The 15,048-nt window shown below is 51.7% G+C and overlaps 1 protein-coding gene across 4 annotated transcripts in view; it reads right to left on the reverse strand.

Moving 5' to 3' along the window:
- Nucleotides 1-13,452: 13,452 nt before the first annotated feature.
- FBH1 (F-box DNA helicase 1) overlaps nucleotides 13,453-15,048 on the reverse strand; it is a 48,041-nt gene continuing 46,445 nt past the window's right edge. For all 4 annotated transcript variants that reach the window (XM_032881653.1, XM_032881651.1, XM_032881654.1 and 1 more), the window contains 2 exons: nucleotides 14,279-14,410; nucleotides 13,453-13,944 (listed from right to left, as the gene is read on the reverse strand). In XM_032881653.1, the coding sequence (XP_032737544.1) occupies nucleotides 13,774-13,944; nucleotides 14,279-14,410 (303 nt within the window). In that variant the 3' untranslated portion in view covers nucleotides 13,453-13,773. The remainder of the gene's footprint in view (nucleotides 13,945-14,278; nucleotides 14,411-15,048) is intronic.

The following is a 15,048-nucleotide window of genomic DNA, read 5'->3' on the forward strand; positions in this document are numbered from 1 at the left end:
GTACAAATTTCCCGCGGCCGGTGTTGGGTGTTTAGAACGACGCCCACTTTCCCTGCCTGCAAATTCTTGCCCAACGAGAGGAAACTCATTGCTGACACATGAGCGGAGCCGCTGTATTTGTGGGTTTAATCACTGCACTATCCTGAACCTGCCTGTTGAGCTAAATGTTTTGCTTCTCTCTTCAGCCGTTTGCTCCTACGTTTCTAGAGTTTACCATTAACTGGATCCATTTTGTGCTTTATAAGTTTTAAAAGTTTGACCCTTGTGATTTCCAAAACTAATTTCACAGAAGACACAACTCGGCAAACACACACACACACACACACACACACAAATGCGTCCACTAAAACCAGAATTTTGCAAGGCTTCTCCTGGGTGTCAAAGTGTTAAGTCATAGGGGTACTTCACGGACTCGTGCTTCTGGTTTACCATCATCTTTGGAAAACTAATATGACGCCCTGGGGGGGCCCATTTCGGGGCTGCCTTGACGATTCCAAGCACTACCTCGCATTCTGTCCCCATTTTACCTGAATATAGTACTTGCTGATGCCAGAGGGTCTTGTTGGGGGGACACAGGGCCCGGGAGTGAGGAGGAGGGCGCGGAGAGCAGGGACAAGCCACAGGGGGAAGGCGGGTGTGCGTTCCACGGGCAAGTGAGCAGCAGGCAGGGGTGGGAGGCACACGCTCCGGCTGCACCCGGCCCCCTCCTCCGCCCTCCCGTCTCCCCGCTCTCAGGAGGCTGCGCGCCAGAGTTTTCCCGAATCACCGCCTTCCCCTCTCCTACCTGAAAGCCTCTGAGTGTTCAGCCCGGGCAGGGTCCTGCCGACTGAGCCGGAGCGACGCTCCTTGCTCTAGTTGTCGCTGCCGCAGACCCCACCGTGGACACAGCAGCTTGAAACTCCACTGTTTAGGGTCCCGGCCGGCCAGCTGGGCTCAGCCAGGCGGCTGTGTCTTACCTGGCAGCAAACAGGTGCCGCATCCAGCGCGGCTGGGCTGAGCCCAAGGTCTAGAGAAGGCTTCCCGGGCTCTTCCCATGGCTCAGCAGCATCTGAGCGAGCCTGGGCTTCCCGGGCCCCTTGAAGGCTCGGGGAGGGACCGCCACGCGTCACTTCTGTTGCATTTTATTGGTCAACGCAAGTCCCCAGGCAGCCAGATACAAGGGGAGGGGGAACAACAAAAGGCATCAGTGGAAACTATCTCTGGAGACTCTACCACAGTACTTTCTGGGGCCATCAGAGAAACGCAATTTGTGCTCTGATATTTGGCCCTCGGTAAATGCCAATAAAGTCCCTACAGCTGAATGAGCAAAATGATCCCGGGGTGCCTGCGGGCGGGACTGGGTCCATCTTTTTATTTTTTTAGTGGAAAAGGATTTGAAAGTTCTTCAACAGATACACCTTTAGCCCGCATCTATCAGCTCGCTGAGAGCTACATAATTCACACTATTTTCTCCACTTCCATTTCCTGTCATCCACAACATTTGCCACAAAGAAAACTGATTGTTCTTCGTCTTTTTGGTCTGCTTTTTTCCTTGCCTCATAAGTAACACTTAATTATCATCTTCTTTTTCAATCTTTCGGACATTAGGAGAGGAGCAGACACCAAAGAGACGCATTTAAGGGTCTCTCCGTGTTTCTAACCATCCAATCCATTTTCTTCCTCAAGGAAGGACCTTTTACTATTAGCCTCAGAATGTCGAGAATATAAAAGAGAATCCTGAGTTTGTTTGTTTTCCCATAAACCTATGCTCCTTGAAGACCAGGCCAGATTCAAACAGTACAGGAATTCAATGTGCTGCTATTTTCCTAGAATTTATAAAGTTACAACACTACCTTTATATGGAATTCTGGCTCCTTTCTCCCCTACGAGCCTGTCTGAAAATCCAGCCATTCCGCTCTCTCGTTATTTTACCGGACCCATCAGATACCCTCACCCAGTTAGAACTCAGAAGCTATGCTGTGGCTCTGGAATGAATGAACACAAAGGAACTGATACGGCAGCACCCAGCAATGCTTCAAAACCATCAGAAGGTTGTCATACTGTTTCTTGGCTCTGGTTTGTTTCCGTCATTCAAACCGAATCCTCCAACTTCCCATGATTCTGTGAGCTCCCAACATTCTTTCAGAACATTTTCCAGTTTCCACCCAGTTTCCATTACTTGTCACTGAAAAGTTCCCAACTGGCAGGGAATTTGGAGCTAGGAGAGCATATTGCAAATGAGAGAAGTAGGGAAATGGGGACTAGCTGTGATAGTCTGAGGGAGAGGGTAGGAAGCAGTGACAGTCCAGCTAATACTCTGAGATGGGAACCCAGCAGCCCATGGCAGGCCGGGAATTAGTTCCCCGAAAGTTAACTGGAACGGCACGCCCACTGTGAAGGCCCAGCTCTGGGAGACAGCACTGCGCCATCCTAAAATATCACGGGTAAGGAAAGTCCAGGCCGTAGATGGGTGGCGGCTATTAACAGCAGTGAACAATTTAGAAAAGAGAGTAACAAGCTCAAATCCTGAAGGTCTCAATTCAAGCCACAGATGGAAGCCTAGAGACTTCTAAGCCCAAGGCTGAAGCTCATCCTTTGGAGAGATTGAGTCACATTACCGAGTCCACAGCCTGCCAAGTTTCGTAGCTGACACTGATTGGGCAATATTGGAATGAAGATCCAGGGGAAAATGTGCAGGGCTCACAAGGATCCCCTCTCCCACATGTACCCCACCTTGTCCTCAGAATCAGCCCCCAGTTTTGTTTGGTAACGCAGCTCCTCACTTCGAGGTAATACTATTTCCTGCATTCAGGAGTAATCTCGCAAGAGGAAGCCTGTTCTCCTAGTGACCCACCTCCGGACTCGGGGTCCGCAAGGGAAGAAAGAGACTCGGCTCCCACAGAGGCCGTCCAGAGCCTCGCTCCGTGCTGCCTCCCTCACTGCACTTGCCTTTGCCTCCCAGGGACTGTCCTGTTGTCTTCCGCGGGCCAGGCACATTGCTCCTGATCAACTCATGGGTCATTCCTGTGCCATCCTCTCCACACCCAATCTACTCTCCAAGAGGCAGCTTGATTTCTACCTTCTCCGGGCGGCCTTCAGTAGCTATTCCAAAGTACAAAATCCTCTGGCTCTGAGCTCCCAGAACATTCGCTGTGCGCCCTGGAACTGTGGCATTTGCTTACGACTACCTTTGTGCAGTGGAAGGAGCGCAGGACTTAGAAGACCTGGGAAAGATTAGAAGCTTTCTTTCTGGCCTCGTCAGCTTGGAAGAATCCCTGATGTCACACACCCTGGCATTCCATCTTTAAAGAGGAAGTGACAGATGGATGGTCCCTCCCACCGAGGTGAGGAACAAGAGGGATACTTGAAAGTGCTCCGTGACTGGCATGTGTCTCTCCTCTCTCTCTAGACACTGGAGATGCTGAAACTGAAGACCTGGGACTTATCCTTGAGGTGCTTACAGCCCGGCCAAAAAAAGAACCTTTCAAAACAAAGAGCTCTTATGACCAGTCTAGTCAATACAAATGCCACCGGGGTCATGAACAAAGGAATGTCGCAGAAGTCCGGGAAAGGAGGGAAGAAACCACTAAACGGCCTAGATATGTGGGGAGTCCTTTCTGATGTGGTGGGACTTACGAAGAAGCATGGCTGAGATCGAAGCAAACAGAAACAGGCAGGGAGGGTTCTCCAAGGGACAATGACAGAGGCAAGGACACGGACAGGAGAGTAAGGCAGATGGCAGCCTGTGAGCTGGGGCCCCAGCATGACTGCTTGGTAACTGCATGTCAAACAGACCAAAATGAGCGAGACTTCAAGAGCAACGGTCTCACAGGGACTGGACCTAGAGTCTTCTGCCACATCCCTGGCTCCAACCAACAGCCCGTTAGATGCCATCACCACGAACCGAGATGGTAACCTTCCCAGGGCTCTTTCTTCAGTCCTTGGGCAGAGGACCAAAAGCACAAAGTACAAAAGAAGTGTGTCATCTTCAAAATCCCCTTTGAGAGAAAGGGGATCTAGAAGGCACGCAAGTGGCTCTGCACCCAGTGGTCCGGGGCCGCCTGGCTGTACGTGGCTGTCCATGTTGCCAGCGTGTTCCGAGAAGCCTTTGCTCCCAGAAGCGCCTTGGGTGCTATCCAGGGTGGGGAGCTGAGAAGGATCTCTAGTTGCTGCCCTGAGTCCCGACTAATTAGAGCTGCCTCGCTCTTGAATTAGGAGTCATGTGTGAAGAATGTCACGGCTAAGAACATCTGAAAGCCTTCTGTGCACTCAGTTCCTAAGAAATGCAGTTGTTTTTTGTTTATTTGCAGAGTCATTGTTCCAAGGGTTCCCATGGGGGCAGTGCAAATACCGTGGGTTTGGAGATGGCACGCGAGGTGGAGCCCAAGCTCTGATCTACGTGCTGTCGAGCACAGTGGCCTGGGCCCACCAGTCTGGAGCCTTCTACTACCTGCTTCTCCAGCTTTGTTGGGGGAACCACAACCCCATGGCGTAAGGGACATGAAGTCCTAAGTGTGTCTACTGTGTAGGAGGCATTTCCAAAATGAGATCTGTTTATATACTGGAGAACTGGCCACCAGCGGCTACCTACCCCTCCCCTTCCTTCTCAAACAAGTCCCAACACTTGGCTGTTTCTTCTCTTCCACGCAGCCATGCACATCAGAGGAAGTGGACAACCCAAGCTCCAGGAAAGGAGACCCTGACTAACTGAACCCATGCCCTCACCAGCGCCTGGCTTAGGAATGGACGGATGACCCAACTGTCACCATGGAGGTGGGGAAGCTTCTAGGAAAGTGTCCTGGCTCTTAAGAGCCACAGAAGACGGGCTTCTCACTGCCACTGCGCGTCTGGATGCCCTGCCCCAAACTTCTGCAAACAGCCTGTAGCAGGGAAGTCAGCCGGGGCAAAGGGCAGAGGCAAAAGAACCCAGCTTCTCCACAGCAGTGCCGAGCGGCTTCCGTCACCGTCCTACAGTCTGTCCCCCTCTGCACTCCTAGGGAAAATCATAGCGTTTATCGTTCAATGCCCTTTGGAGTTTGTGTTTTGGGTTATGGCCAAAAAAGTGATACAAAATCTGATACTGAATTTGTTAAGAGAAAATGGGAGACATCCTAACAGACCCTAAGCAGAGGCAGTAGAACAGAGGGCAGCTGGTAAGGTCCCTACTACTTTCGGCTAGGAAGCCAGGGCCCCTCTGTCATGTGGTCATAAAGCAACGGATGAAAATGTCACCTGTTTTACTGGGGGTCCAGATTAGGAAAACATACTGTGAGGAAAGTGATGACTTAAAAAGATCCAGAACCACTGAGCTGGACATTTAGGAAAGGAACACGAAACTGGGGTGCTGATACTGTGTTGGCTACTTCTCTGGCCTTCAGTAAGGCCCTTAGAACATGAGCTTCGGTTGAAGGTAGACCAGACGTCTCTTCTGCCCGAGGTGCAAGTTTGAAAGAAGCCCTGGGGGATTTTAAGCAGGAGGCTGACAAAACTTCGCCTTCATTTCAAGAAGACACTGTGTGCTTCCTTCGTGGATGGTAGAAGATGAACCGGCAAAAGCACAGAGCGGCCACAGGCCGGGCCAGACGGGAGCGCCGGTTCAAGAGCGCGGATGATGGAGAGAGATGCAGGGACTCGAGATTCATGGGAGGTCAGGTCAAAAGGATTTGTGCGTTGGTTCTTTCCTGACGTGGGAAAGGGCGAGGGGAGGAGCCAGCCGGGCAGGGGAGGAAATCAAGAGCGGCCTTTGGATGTTTGAGACAGAACCAAACCGTCCCATGGAGTCAGCAGGCCGAGGCAGTTAGGGTTGAAACTCTTCTCTCTCCACCTCTCAGTCCAAACCACTAGGAACGGGAAACACATGGAACCACGGGTGGTGGGGAATGTGGGGGCCAACACCACCGGGCTCACTTGGAGAATCCACAATTAAGCAGCCCAGGGAGGAAGGCAGCTCCCTCCAGAGGCCCTTGCAGCCTAAAGGGAAGGCCTTTATTGAGAGACCTCAGGTGAGGTCTTCATCTGTCGGGGGCAAGGTCTGGAGGGACTCCGGCCACCTCATTTGGGGCCGGCTTTACCGCACCCATTCGCTGGCAATGCAAAGCAGTCGGCTCGCAGTCCCCCGGTGTACCCCGCATTCCTCAAGCCCAGCGGGGCAGGGGGGCTAGGAAGGACGGGTGGCAAAGACCCGGCTGGAGGAAAAGCATCAGACAGCAAGGGGTCTCCAGGGGCGTCCAAGCCCCTTCCGATGCAGGTGGCAGGCCCAGAGGCAGACCGGTCCCACCACAGGACAGCAGGGCCTGCCACAGAGGCTGCGGACGGGGCTTTCCCGGCAGGGGTAGCCCCCCCCCCCCCCCGCCCCTGCCCCAGGCCCTGGTACTGGTGTGTTCAGGGCCTAGTAACTGTGTGTGGGTCTAACCGTTGGCCTTCTCTGCTGTCGTGCAGGCAGCTGGGGGAAGGGTACACAGCCACTAGAAGCGTGGTGTTGAGGTCGAGCCTGTGCTGTCCGCCTCCACGTGTCCCCTCACATCAGCCTCAAACATTCCACACTCTCTGGGGGACCTGCATGGCGACTTCACTACAAACATGCTAAAATAACTAAGTGACAGCACCTGAAACTTCCTCCTTAGCCATTAGAGGGGCTTTCCTGTCTCCCTCCAACCCCGCCCTCCCCGCCATCCCCACCAGCCGCCCCTCGCCTGGGTCCTCCCTCCACCAGCCTCTCTGCTATCTCGCACCCAACACGGAGGCATGCTCATGTGTTTTGCACTTTTGAGACGACCTCCCCTGATGCCACGTCACCCCCATCCACCGTCCTCCCCACGTTCACTGGAGCCTCGTCTATGTGCACAGTGTCTGGTTTTCACTTCCCACCCCTACTCTAAAGGTCTGTCATACGGGCAGAGTCCATGCCAATCGCAACATGAGAGACCTTTCGCGAAAGGCACCCCCCGCGGGGAGTACGCTGTTTGAGAATCTTTGAGCTGATGTTTGGTGTGTGTCCTGTATCTCTAGATACGCTCTTAGTGACATCTACTTCCATTTCTCCGTTCCAGGCATGGTAGCCAACGTCCTACAACGGAAGCTGAAGGTCAAACACAACCCCCTCTGAACCCACATTTCCCCCCTTAGACCCTGCGCCAAGGTGAGGAAGCCTACGCAAACACACCCGTGCACAACTGGCGAGGCAGTAAACTACCTGCATTCCTTATTCCAGTCTACACAACCTGCTGCTTTAATTATTAGAGAGTTAATCATGTCCTTGTCCCCCTGCCCCACAGGTTTAGTTTTCAGGGTGTTTATCACCAACTCCAGCCTGAACACTGCCCGTTTCTGTGAAATACTTCCCAAGGTTCCAGAACAGGAGGGGTGCCCTCTGCTCCCTTCCGCCTCCGATGGCTTGTTTCCTGGAAAGGAGCTCTCCTCCTGCTTGGTTTGCTCTTGACTTTGTACAATTCAATCCTCTAGAAGCTTCTTGGTAGACAAAATGTCTATGCCAACGCGCCCTTATGCTACTGCTCATTTGGCTCGGTTCAGAATTCTGCGCTGGATATCATTTCCCGTCAGCTCTGCAGGGCGAGCTCCACGTGCTGCTGGCCATGGAATCGGAAGACATTTGATTTACAGATGACTTTTTTCTTTCTGGGAGCTTGGAGGATCTTTGCCTCTGCTGTTCCTAAAATCTCACTATAACAAACTCACTGTAGGTCTGTTTTCATCCATTTTGGCGACCATTTACTGAGCACGTGAATCTGGAAACTCGTGTATTTGGCTGCGGGCAATTTTGATGATTTTTTTAAAAATTTCCCAACCTGTCTCTTTCTTCCTGAAACTTCTATTATTCAGACACTCAACTGCTTACATTGGTTCTTACATTTCCTGTTTTTTCAGTTTGTTTTTGCTCTGCTTTCTGGATATTTTCTCTATCTTTCCAACAATTCTATTGGGTTTTTTTACTTTCAATGATGTTCAAATATTCACAGATGTCTGTGTGTATATATCTTGAGCCTATTGTTTCATGGACGCACTGTCTTCTTTTATTCTCTGAATACACTTAAGAAATTTAGCTGGTTCCTTTTCCCTGCATATGCTGTTTTCTCCAAGCTGATTCGGTTTGTTTTGATATGTAGGTTGGATATCAAAACAAACCGAATCCAACCTTCACCTTACAAATTTTCAGATGTTTGGCAAGTCTTGGTTTATTACTATAAAAAAGAGAGACACTAAAAATGTGTTTGAAAATCTGAGGACTTGGGTGGTTTGAAGACCGTAAGCTCTTGGCACTGGGTAATCTGGCTGGCCAATGTCCTTAGGGAGCCCTGATGTCACTGTCGGCATCTCTGCTCAAGCGGGTTACATGCCCCAGCGAAGGAACCGGCCCCCTCCCACAGAGCCTAGGTGTGCCCGCACGTGCATGTTTTCGTGTATGTATAAACTTCGTATGTTGAGATTCTAACCCCAAAGGGATGGTATCAGGAGCTGGGGCCTCTGGGAGGTCATTAGGTCATGATGGTGGGGCCCTCACGAACGGGGTTAGTATTTATAAGAGACCCCGGAAAGCGCCCTTGCTCCTCCCACCAGATGAGGGCACAGCAAGAAGATGGATGTCTATGAACCAAGAAGCAGGATATCACCAGACCTGGGATCTGCTGACACCTTTATCTCGGACCTCCAGCCTCCAGAACCCTGAGGAATACACATCTGTTCATGAGCCTCCCAGCCATGGCCTCCTGCTATAGCCACCCCAGCACAGTGAGGCATCAACGGCCTTGTTTTCACTCTGGACCTGCCCTCAGCTACTCCGAGTCTCTTACGTGACAACAGTCCACCCAGAGGTGAAGCCTCTGGTCTTCTGCTACGGTCAAGCATGAAAAGCTTCCCAGAAATCTGAGGACTTAAACGATTTTTAATTCTTTTCCTTTTCTTCTTCTTCTTTTTTTAAAACTAGGCTCCATTCCCAGCGTAGAGCCCAAGACAGGGCTCTAACTCATGACCCTGAGATCAAGACCTGAGCTGAGATCAAGACCTGGGCTGAGATCAAGAGTTGGACACTTAACCAACTGAGCCACCCAGGCGCTCCTTAGCTGGCTTTTAGAAATTCTTTTTTAAAAGACTTTTTATTATTTGAGAGACAGCATGAGCAGGGGGAGAAGGAGAAGGAGAGGGAGAAGCAGACTCCGTGCTGAGCAGGGAGCCCCACACAGGACTCGATCCCAGGACCCTGAGATCATGATCTGAGACGAAGGCAGACGCTTAACCGCCTGAGCCACCCAGGCGAACTTAAATAAACTTTTAAATAAACTTTTCTACCAGTCTTCCTGGTTTTTGCTCCACCTTTATATTCTTCTTCCAGAAAAACCCAGCGCCATCAGTCCCCATCAGTCCCCACATCTTCTGACCGTTCCTGGGCTTAGGATTCCATTTACTCGATGAGCTAAGTCAGTTACCACTCACTTAACCTCTTTCCAACTTCCAAAATTTTATAACTTTTATAAAATTTTATAATTTTACCTCCTTTTTTGTTTTCTTTGCCCTTACAGGTTTATGCCTTTAAAATATAGCCTTTTACTGCCACTTTCGTGGGGCTTCAGAAGACATGTTTTGTCCACCCAGTCACCTGGAGTCCCCCACCCACCCCCGACCACCCACTGGCTTCTGGCCTCACTGAACCGGCGCCAACCGGTTCAGAGCGTCCAAGAGACGAACACCGTTCCACCCTCACTTGACTTGGGTGCTGACGACCACTTCCGTTTAAGCGCCTTCCTCTCCTCCTCAGTGGCAACTCGATCTCCGGGAATCCGTTGTCACTGGCTTCACAAATCCTCTCCCTTACCTCACCCCAAGTCTGGGCTTCCGGCACCTTCTTACGCCTCTGCTCTTCTCATTCCTGTTTTTCCGCTGGAAAAAGCACAAGACCCTTAAACTGAACGACCTTAACCGCCGCTTACATACTCGCAACCCTACGACCTCTATTTGCAGCCTGAAGCGGCGCGCTGAAGTATGGATGCGTTTCCCCAATAACCTCCAGGGCAAATCTACTTGGAATTAAGCGCCCCAAATTCAACACGCCACACTGACACCCCAAATTCAACATGCGAAATACTGAGGTCATCCCTGCGTTCACAAGTCTATGAAATCTCCCCTGGTCTGCCTCCGTGGACGGTGCCCGCACCTACCCTGCGAGAAGCCAGATGACAGAAGCCCCACGCAGACCCTGTGACCGACAAGCCACACGACCGGGGGTCCCGCTGAGACCCTGTCACTGTCCACTCTCATCTCAGCACTTTCACGGTCCCGGTGGTTCTACCTTCTTAACATCAGGAACAAGAGTTCTCAAAATTTTCACGTGCCACGGGATCGCTCGTGGGGCTTGTCAAGCACCAACGGCTGGGCCTCGATGTCAGTGTGCGATCCAGGCTGAGAATCTGGGTTTTGACAAGTTCCCAGGTGACGTCGGCGCTGCTCATCTGGGACCACACTCCGAGAACCACTTGTCTAGTCGCCAGCGCTCCTAACCGTCCACTGCAGTTCCCCCAGTCCAGCAACAACCCCCGTGGTGAGTGTCTAACACCTTAATCTGCCTGACCTTTGTACAACGTCCTCCCATCTACAACTGCCATGCTCTCTTCCTCAAAAGACAATCTGGGGTCTTAAAATCTTCAGTGATTCCCCAGAATTTTTCCAAATCACACTCAGATGCCCTGGCCTGCTGTTTGAGGCCCTGGATGGCCGGCCTGGTCCCCTGAGAGCCCGTGGCTACTGTGCGCGCACCGGACCCCAGCCATACACACTCTCCTCTTGACCCAAGCACGTCCCACGGCCTCACACCTTCACAGGCACGTCCAGCTGTTGGTATGATGCGATATTTGAAAACACCTATCAAGAAGTATTATAAGTTACCCCAATACCATCACCTCATTATCTTCTTAGAAATTTAAAATCTGATATATGTCTTGAGAGTAATTATGAGAAGGAACAAATTAACGCCCAGGCTAGGATACGCTGAGGTATTTTGATACTTATAGTGCAAGAATAATTTTTATTTTATTCAAGTACCTTCCACACATGACAGCATTCGTGTTTATATCCGCAACTACATCAGAATCTCTACACGTACACGATCAACACAGAGAAAGTGGAGACGAATCTGAAGCTTTCTGTGAAACGAAAAGCTAGAGCTGGCTAATAACAGACTGAAGATTCTTAAAAAAGTCAGAAAGATCTCCCCTGAGTATCAAATAAGAGAAATTAACAAAAAATTAATAAGCCAAAAAAAAATATTCTTACTCTTTACCCAGTTATTGTGGGTCCAAAAAAAAAAAAAAAAGACCACAAAAAACCATCCACAACTCAATAAAATCATGAAAGCCTCTTATTTTAAAGACTCCACTTTTAAAGAGACTGAATGTATTTTCATTTTCATGTGGTGTTTATGTTTTTGAGTAATGCATTTATTTTTCTCATCCAATCGCTCCTATTAAAATGATGATGGATATTTAACGTATTTTTTAAACTTATATTTTTACTGCCATGTAAAAATTCTTTTTCTATTTGAAACACACCAAATATTTAGCTTCACTCCTTTTTTAAAAAATTCTTAACACTTGAGAAGTGCCTGGGTGGCACAGTCGCTTGAGCGTCTGACTCTTGATTTCGGCTCAGGTCACAATCTCAAGGTCATGAGATCAAGACCCTTAATGGGACTCCACAGTCAGGAGGGAGTCTGCTTAAGATCTCCTCTCCCCAGGGCGCCTGGGTGGCTCAGTGGGTTAAGCCTCTGCCTTCAGCTCAGGTCATGATCTCAGGGTCCTGGGATCGAGCCCCGCATCAGGCTCTCTGCTCAGCGGGGAGCCTGCTTCCTCCTCTCTCTCTACCTGCCTCTCTGCCTACTTGTGATCTCTATCAAATAAATAAATAAAATCTTTTAAAAAATTTAAAAACCAAGATTCCCTCTCCCCTTCCCTCTGCCCCACCACACTCAGGCATGCTCTCAAAAAAAAAAAAAAAATCTTAACACTTGAAAAATGAAATTACCAGTATTACCGGTCCTAGATTTTGTTATTTTTTAAAACTAGTACCAAAATGCTAGTCCTGACCCTGTGCTCTGGCCGTGCCATCCTTTTGTCCTTCCTGCTGTCCCTTCCTCCTCGAAAAGCTTCCCAGTCTTGAACTGCCAACTAGCTGCCTGTCCTGTTGGTAAACACAGCTCCAGCATCACTGCCATGGGGCAGCCCTCCGACCTGCCCTGGGGCTCAGCACGCCCGGCCATCCCTGGCGCCGATGCAGCCCTCCCCCCGCACCCGGTTCACCTCCGCTACCATCGCGCTTGCGGTCCCCGGGAGCGGGGCCACACACAGCATGTGCCCCAGAGCCAGCGGTCCAGGACGGTTCGGAGACCTGATGACTTCTCCAGCAAATGCACGGCTTCCCCTCTGGCAGCACAACTTCATTTCCAGAAAACACGTGGGTGAACCCTTGCTTACTACCCCTCCCCCCACGCCCGCTTTGGAAGGACAGTGAAAACTGTGACCAACCCAGATTCACATTCCTTCCACTCTCTCTCTTACTCTGGGTCATCCACTGAGCATTACGTAAGGCGAGGCCAGGAATCCTGGCCGAGCGGATGAAACAGCCCCGTCCCACTGCCATTAAAGTCTCCCACGTCCACCTTCAGACTCCCATCGTGTGAACGCTCCTCGCTCCTCGATGCGCAGACCTGAACTCGGCCTTCGCCCCTGAGAGCACCCCTGGCACCCCCGACAGCGCTGCTCTACTCACCGGCCAGCACTCTGAGCTCCACCAGGCTGCCGGAGGAGGCTAAGGGGAGGCTGTGACAACGGGAGCTACGAGGCCCGCTCCTGGACGCTGCTTGGTGGGCTCAGGGCCTAGATGTGCCGAGCTCTGTGGGCAATGCTGCGCCAACTCCCCCACCTGCCATCTGCGTCCCTGACGTGCTGTGTGGCAAAAACGTAGAAATACCAGATCCATGTACATCTGGACGATGGCAGTTCTGTCATCGGTTTCTGTAAGAATTGTCTTACTACATCCGCCTGGCATCCCGGGGCAGAGAACCAGGTACCAAGCCCCCATCTCTCCCTAGGGACCCCCCCACAACAGGGGCCAGACAGCTCCACTTCTCCATCAAGCATTTCTGATCCCCAGTTCTACGGCTGGGAAACACAGAAGTCTGGCTACTGTCACTCTGCACTTGTCATTTCGTGTACTATGTTGCTTCCCCATTGAGACTGTGCCCCCCATGTAACGAGGAAGGCACACGCTATGTCTCTTCATGTGTGATTCCCTACGGCACAAAAGTCCCTTGTGTTTCCATCCGTCACTCATGGCCCAGCCATGAAGTCTCACACTCTGCTTGGTGCGCCATGTGAGCAGGGACCCAGTGTGGGAAAGAGTGAGCAGGAAAGAGAGAAAGTCGGAGAAGGTTCAAAAACCACAGGGCTGCGGCCAGGGGTCACACAGAGGTACGCCAGTGCTATAGTGCCTGTTTAATTGAAACCTTGTAATAAAAGTTTAAATACATAAAATGTTTTTTTTTTTATCAAAAGAACATCCCCCGCGCCCCCAGCCTGATGTGCACAGAGCAGGGGCAGCGGAAACTGGCTACCTACAGGGAATGGAGAAACGGCACGTCCAGCTCTCGTCGGCTTCGTCCTCCTCCGAAGATGCTCTGTGCGTGAATTCAGAGTCCCAGGCGAGTGACGACCCTACCCCACACGGGCTTTCTTCAGGCAACTCGAGTCCACACAAGGCATTCGGTACTAGGGAGAAAGCGCCTCTCGGCTGTCAGAAGACCAGGAAGAGCAGGGCTTCGTGTCTGGGAAGCACGATGTTCTCGACGGTGCGTTCCATGGCGTGCACCTGCTCGGGGGAGGCCGTCAAGAAGGCCAAGGGCCCGATGCGCTGCTCCGCACACGAGTGGCAGAGATAGCCTCCCTTGTTTTCCTTCCTGTTGCTCTGCAGGGAGGGGGAAGAAAAAGAGGTCAGGGGGACGATCAGACAGCAGGGACTCTCGCCCAAGAGACAAAGCATTAGCGTTTTGATGTTTGCAGACATGCAACACGGCCATCTAGGGTCAACTTGACTCTATCAGATTCCCGGGGGGTAGCAACCTGAATCGATCGAGGCACAGGGAGGAGAGCCAAGGAGAACTGGAGCGGGCCCTCCAGGGAAACCGTGGTCCTGTAAGCGCCGGGCCACAGCCCGACCTGCCAGGCCATGCTCGCACCTAAGAAGACGCCCATGACCAAATCGAACGCGACAGAAAGCCCAGGCTGCTGAGACCACATACGTAAGTGATGGGGAGCTTCCTCATGGTGAGCACGGTGTCCACGGGGATGGCGTTGTTGCACTGCCCCACGCAGCAGCGCACCACTCCGGTCTTCAAAACGGCACTGGTCAGCTCTGCCTGTAGGAAGTACTCCTGCGCACAAAGGGGGAAGAGGGTCACCGCCAGTCTCCACCGCACTCAGCTCGGAAACTCCGCCGGTGCCGGAGCAGAAAACGCTGTTTGGACATGGCAGAGTCCTCACGGGAAACAAGCACCGACTGTCCAAGTGCCCTCAGCTCTTTGGCTGTCCCCTGCGGTGAGGCCGTCAGCAAGACAGGATGCTTAGAGCGGCTCGGCCGGAGTCTTGACAGAATGGGCAGTTTAAAAAAAAGGGCTTAATGGGCAAACAGGAAATAATGATATTTCAGGACTGCATCTGGATTTTCATCTCACGCCCAGCTGTCCCAGAACCATTAAAAATCATCTGCATACGCCTTTTCAAGCCAGGCGAGCTGAAACAGGCGGCCTTAAAAGATGTGCCCACGTGGACCAGCCTGACCCCTCCTCCCGGGCTTGTGGCTAAGCGAGTGAGCGAACGCTTGGCCTCTTCGAGCCTCAATCTCTTCACGTGTCAGACGCGGCAGCAGCGCCCGGTTGGTCTGACTGTCGGGAAGAGGAGACACTCACACACGCGAAGTGCTCAGGGCCCGGCAAGCGGGGAACACCAAGCCAAACGCAAACAACCTCCCAGACCAGAAAAGCCGGAGGCACAGGGACCAGTGTCTGGTCTG

This window comes from Lontra canadensis, unplaced genomic scaffold (assembly GCF_010015895.1).
Source record: "Lontra canadensis isolate GAN:19392208 unplaced genomic scaffold, GSC_riverotter_1.0 scaffold76, whole genome shotgun sequence".
Classification (NCBI taxonomy): Eukaryota; Metazoa; Chordata; class Mammalia; order Carnivora; family Mustelidae; genus Lontra; species Lontra canadensis.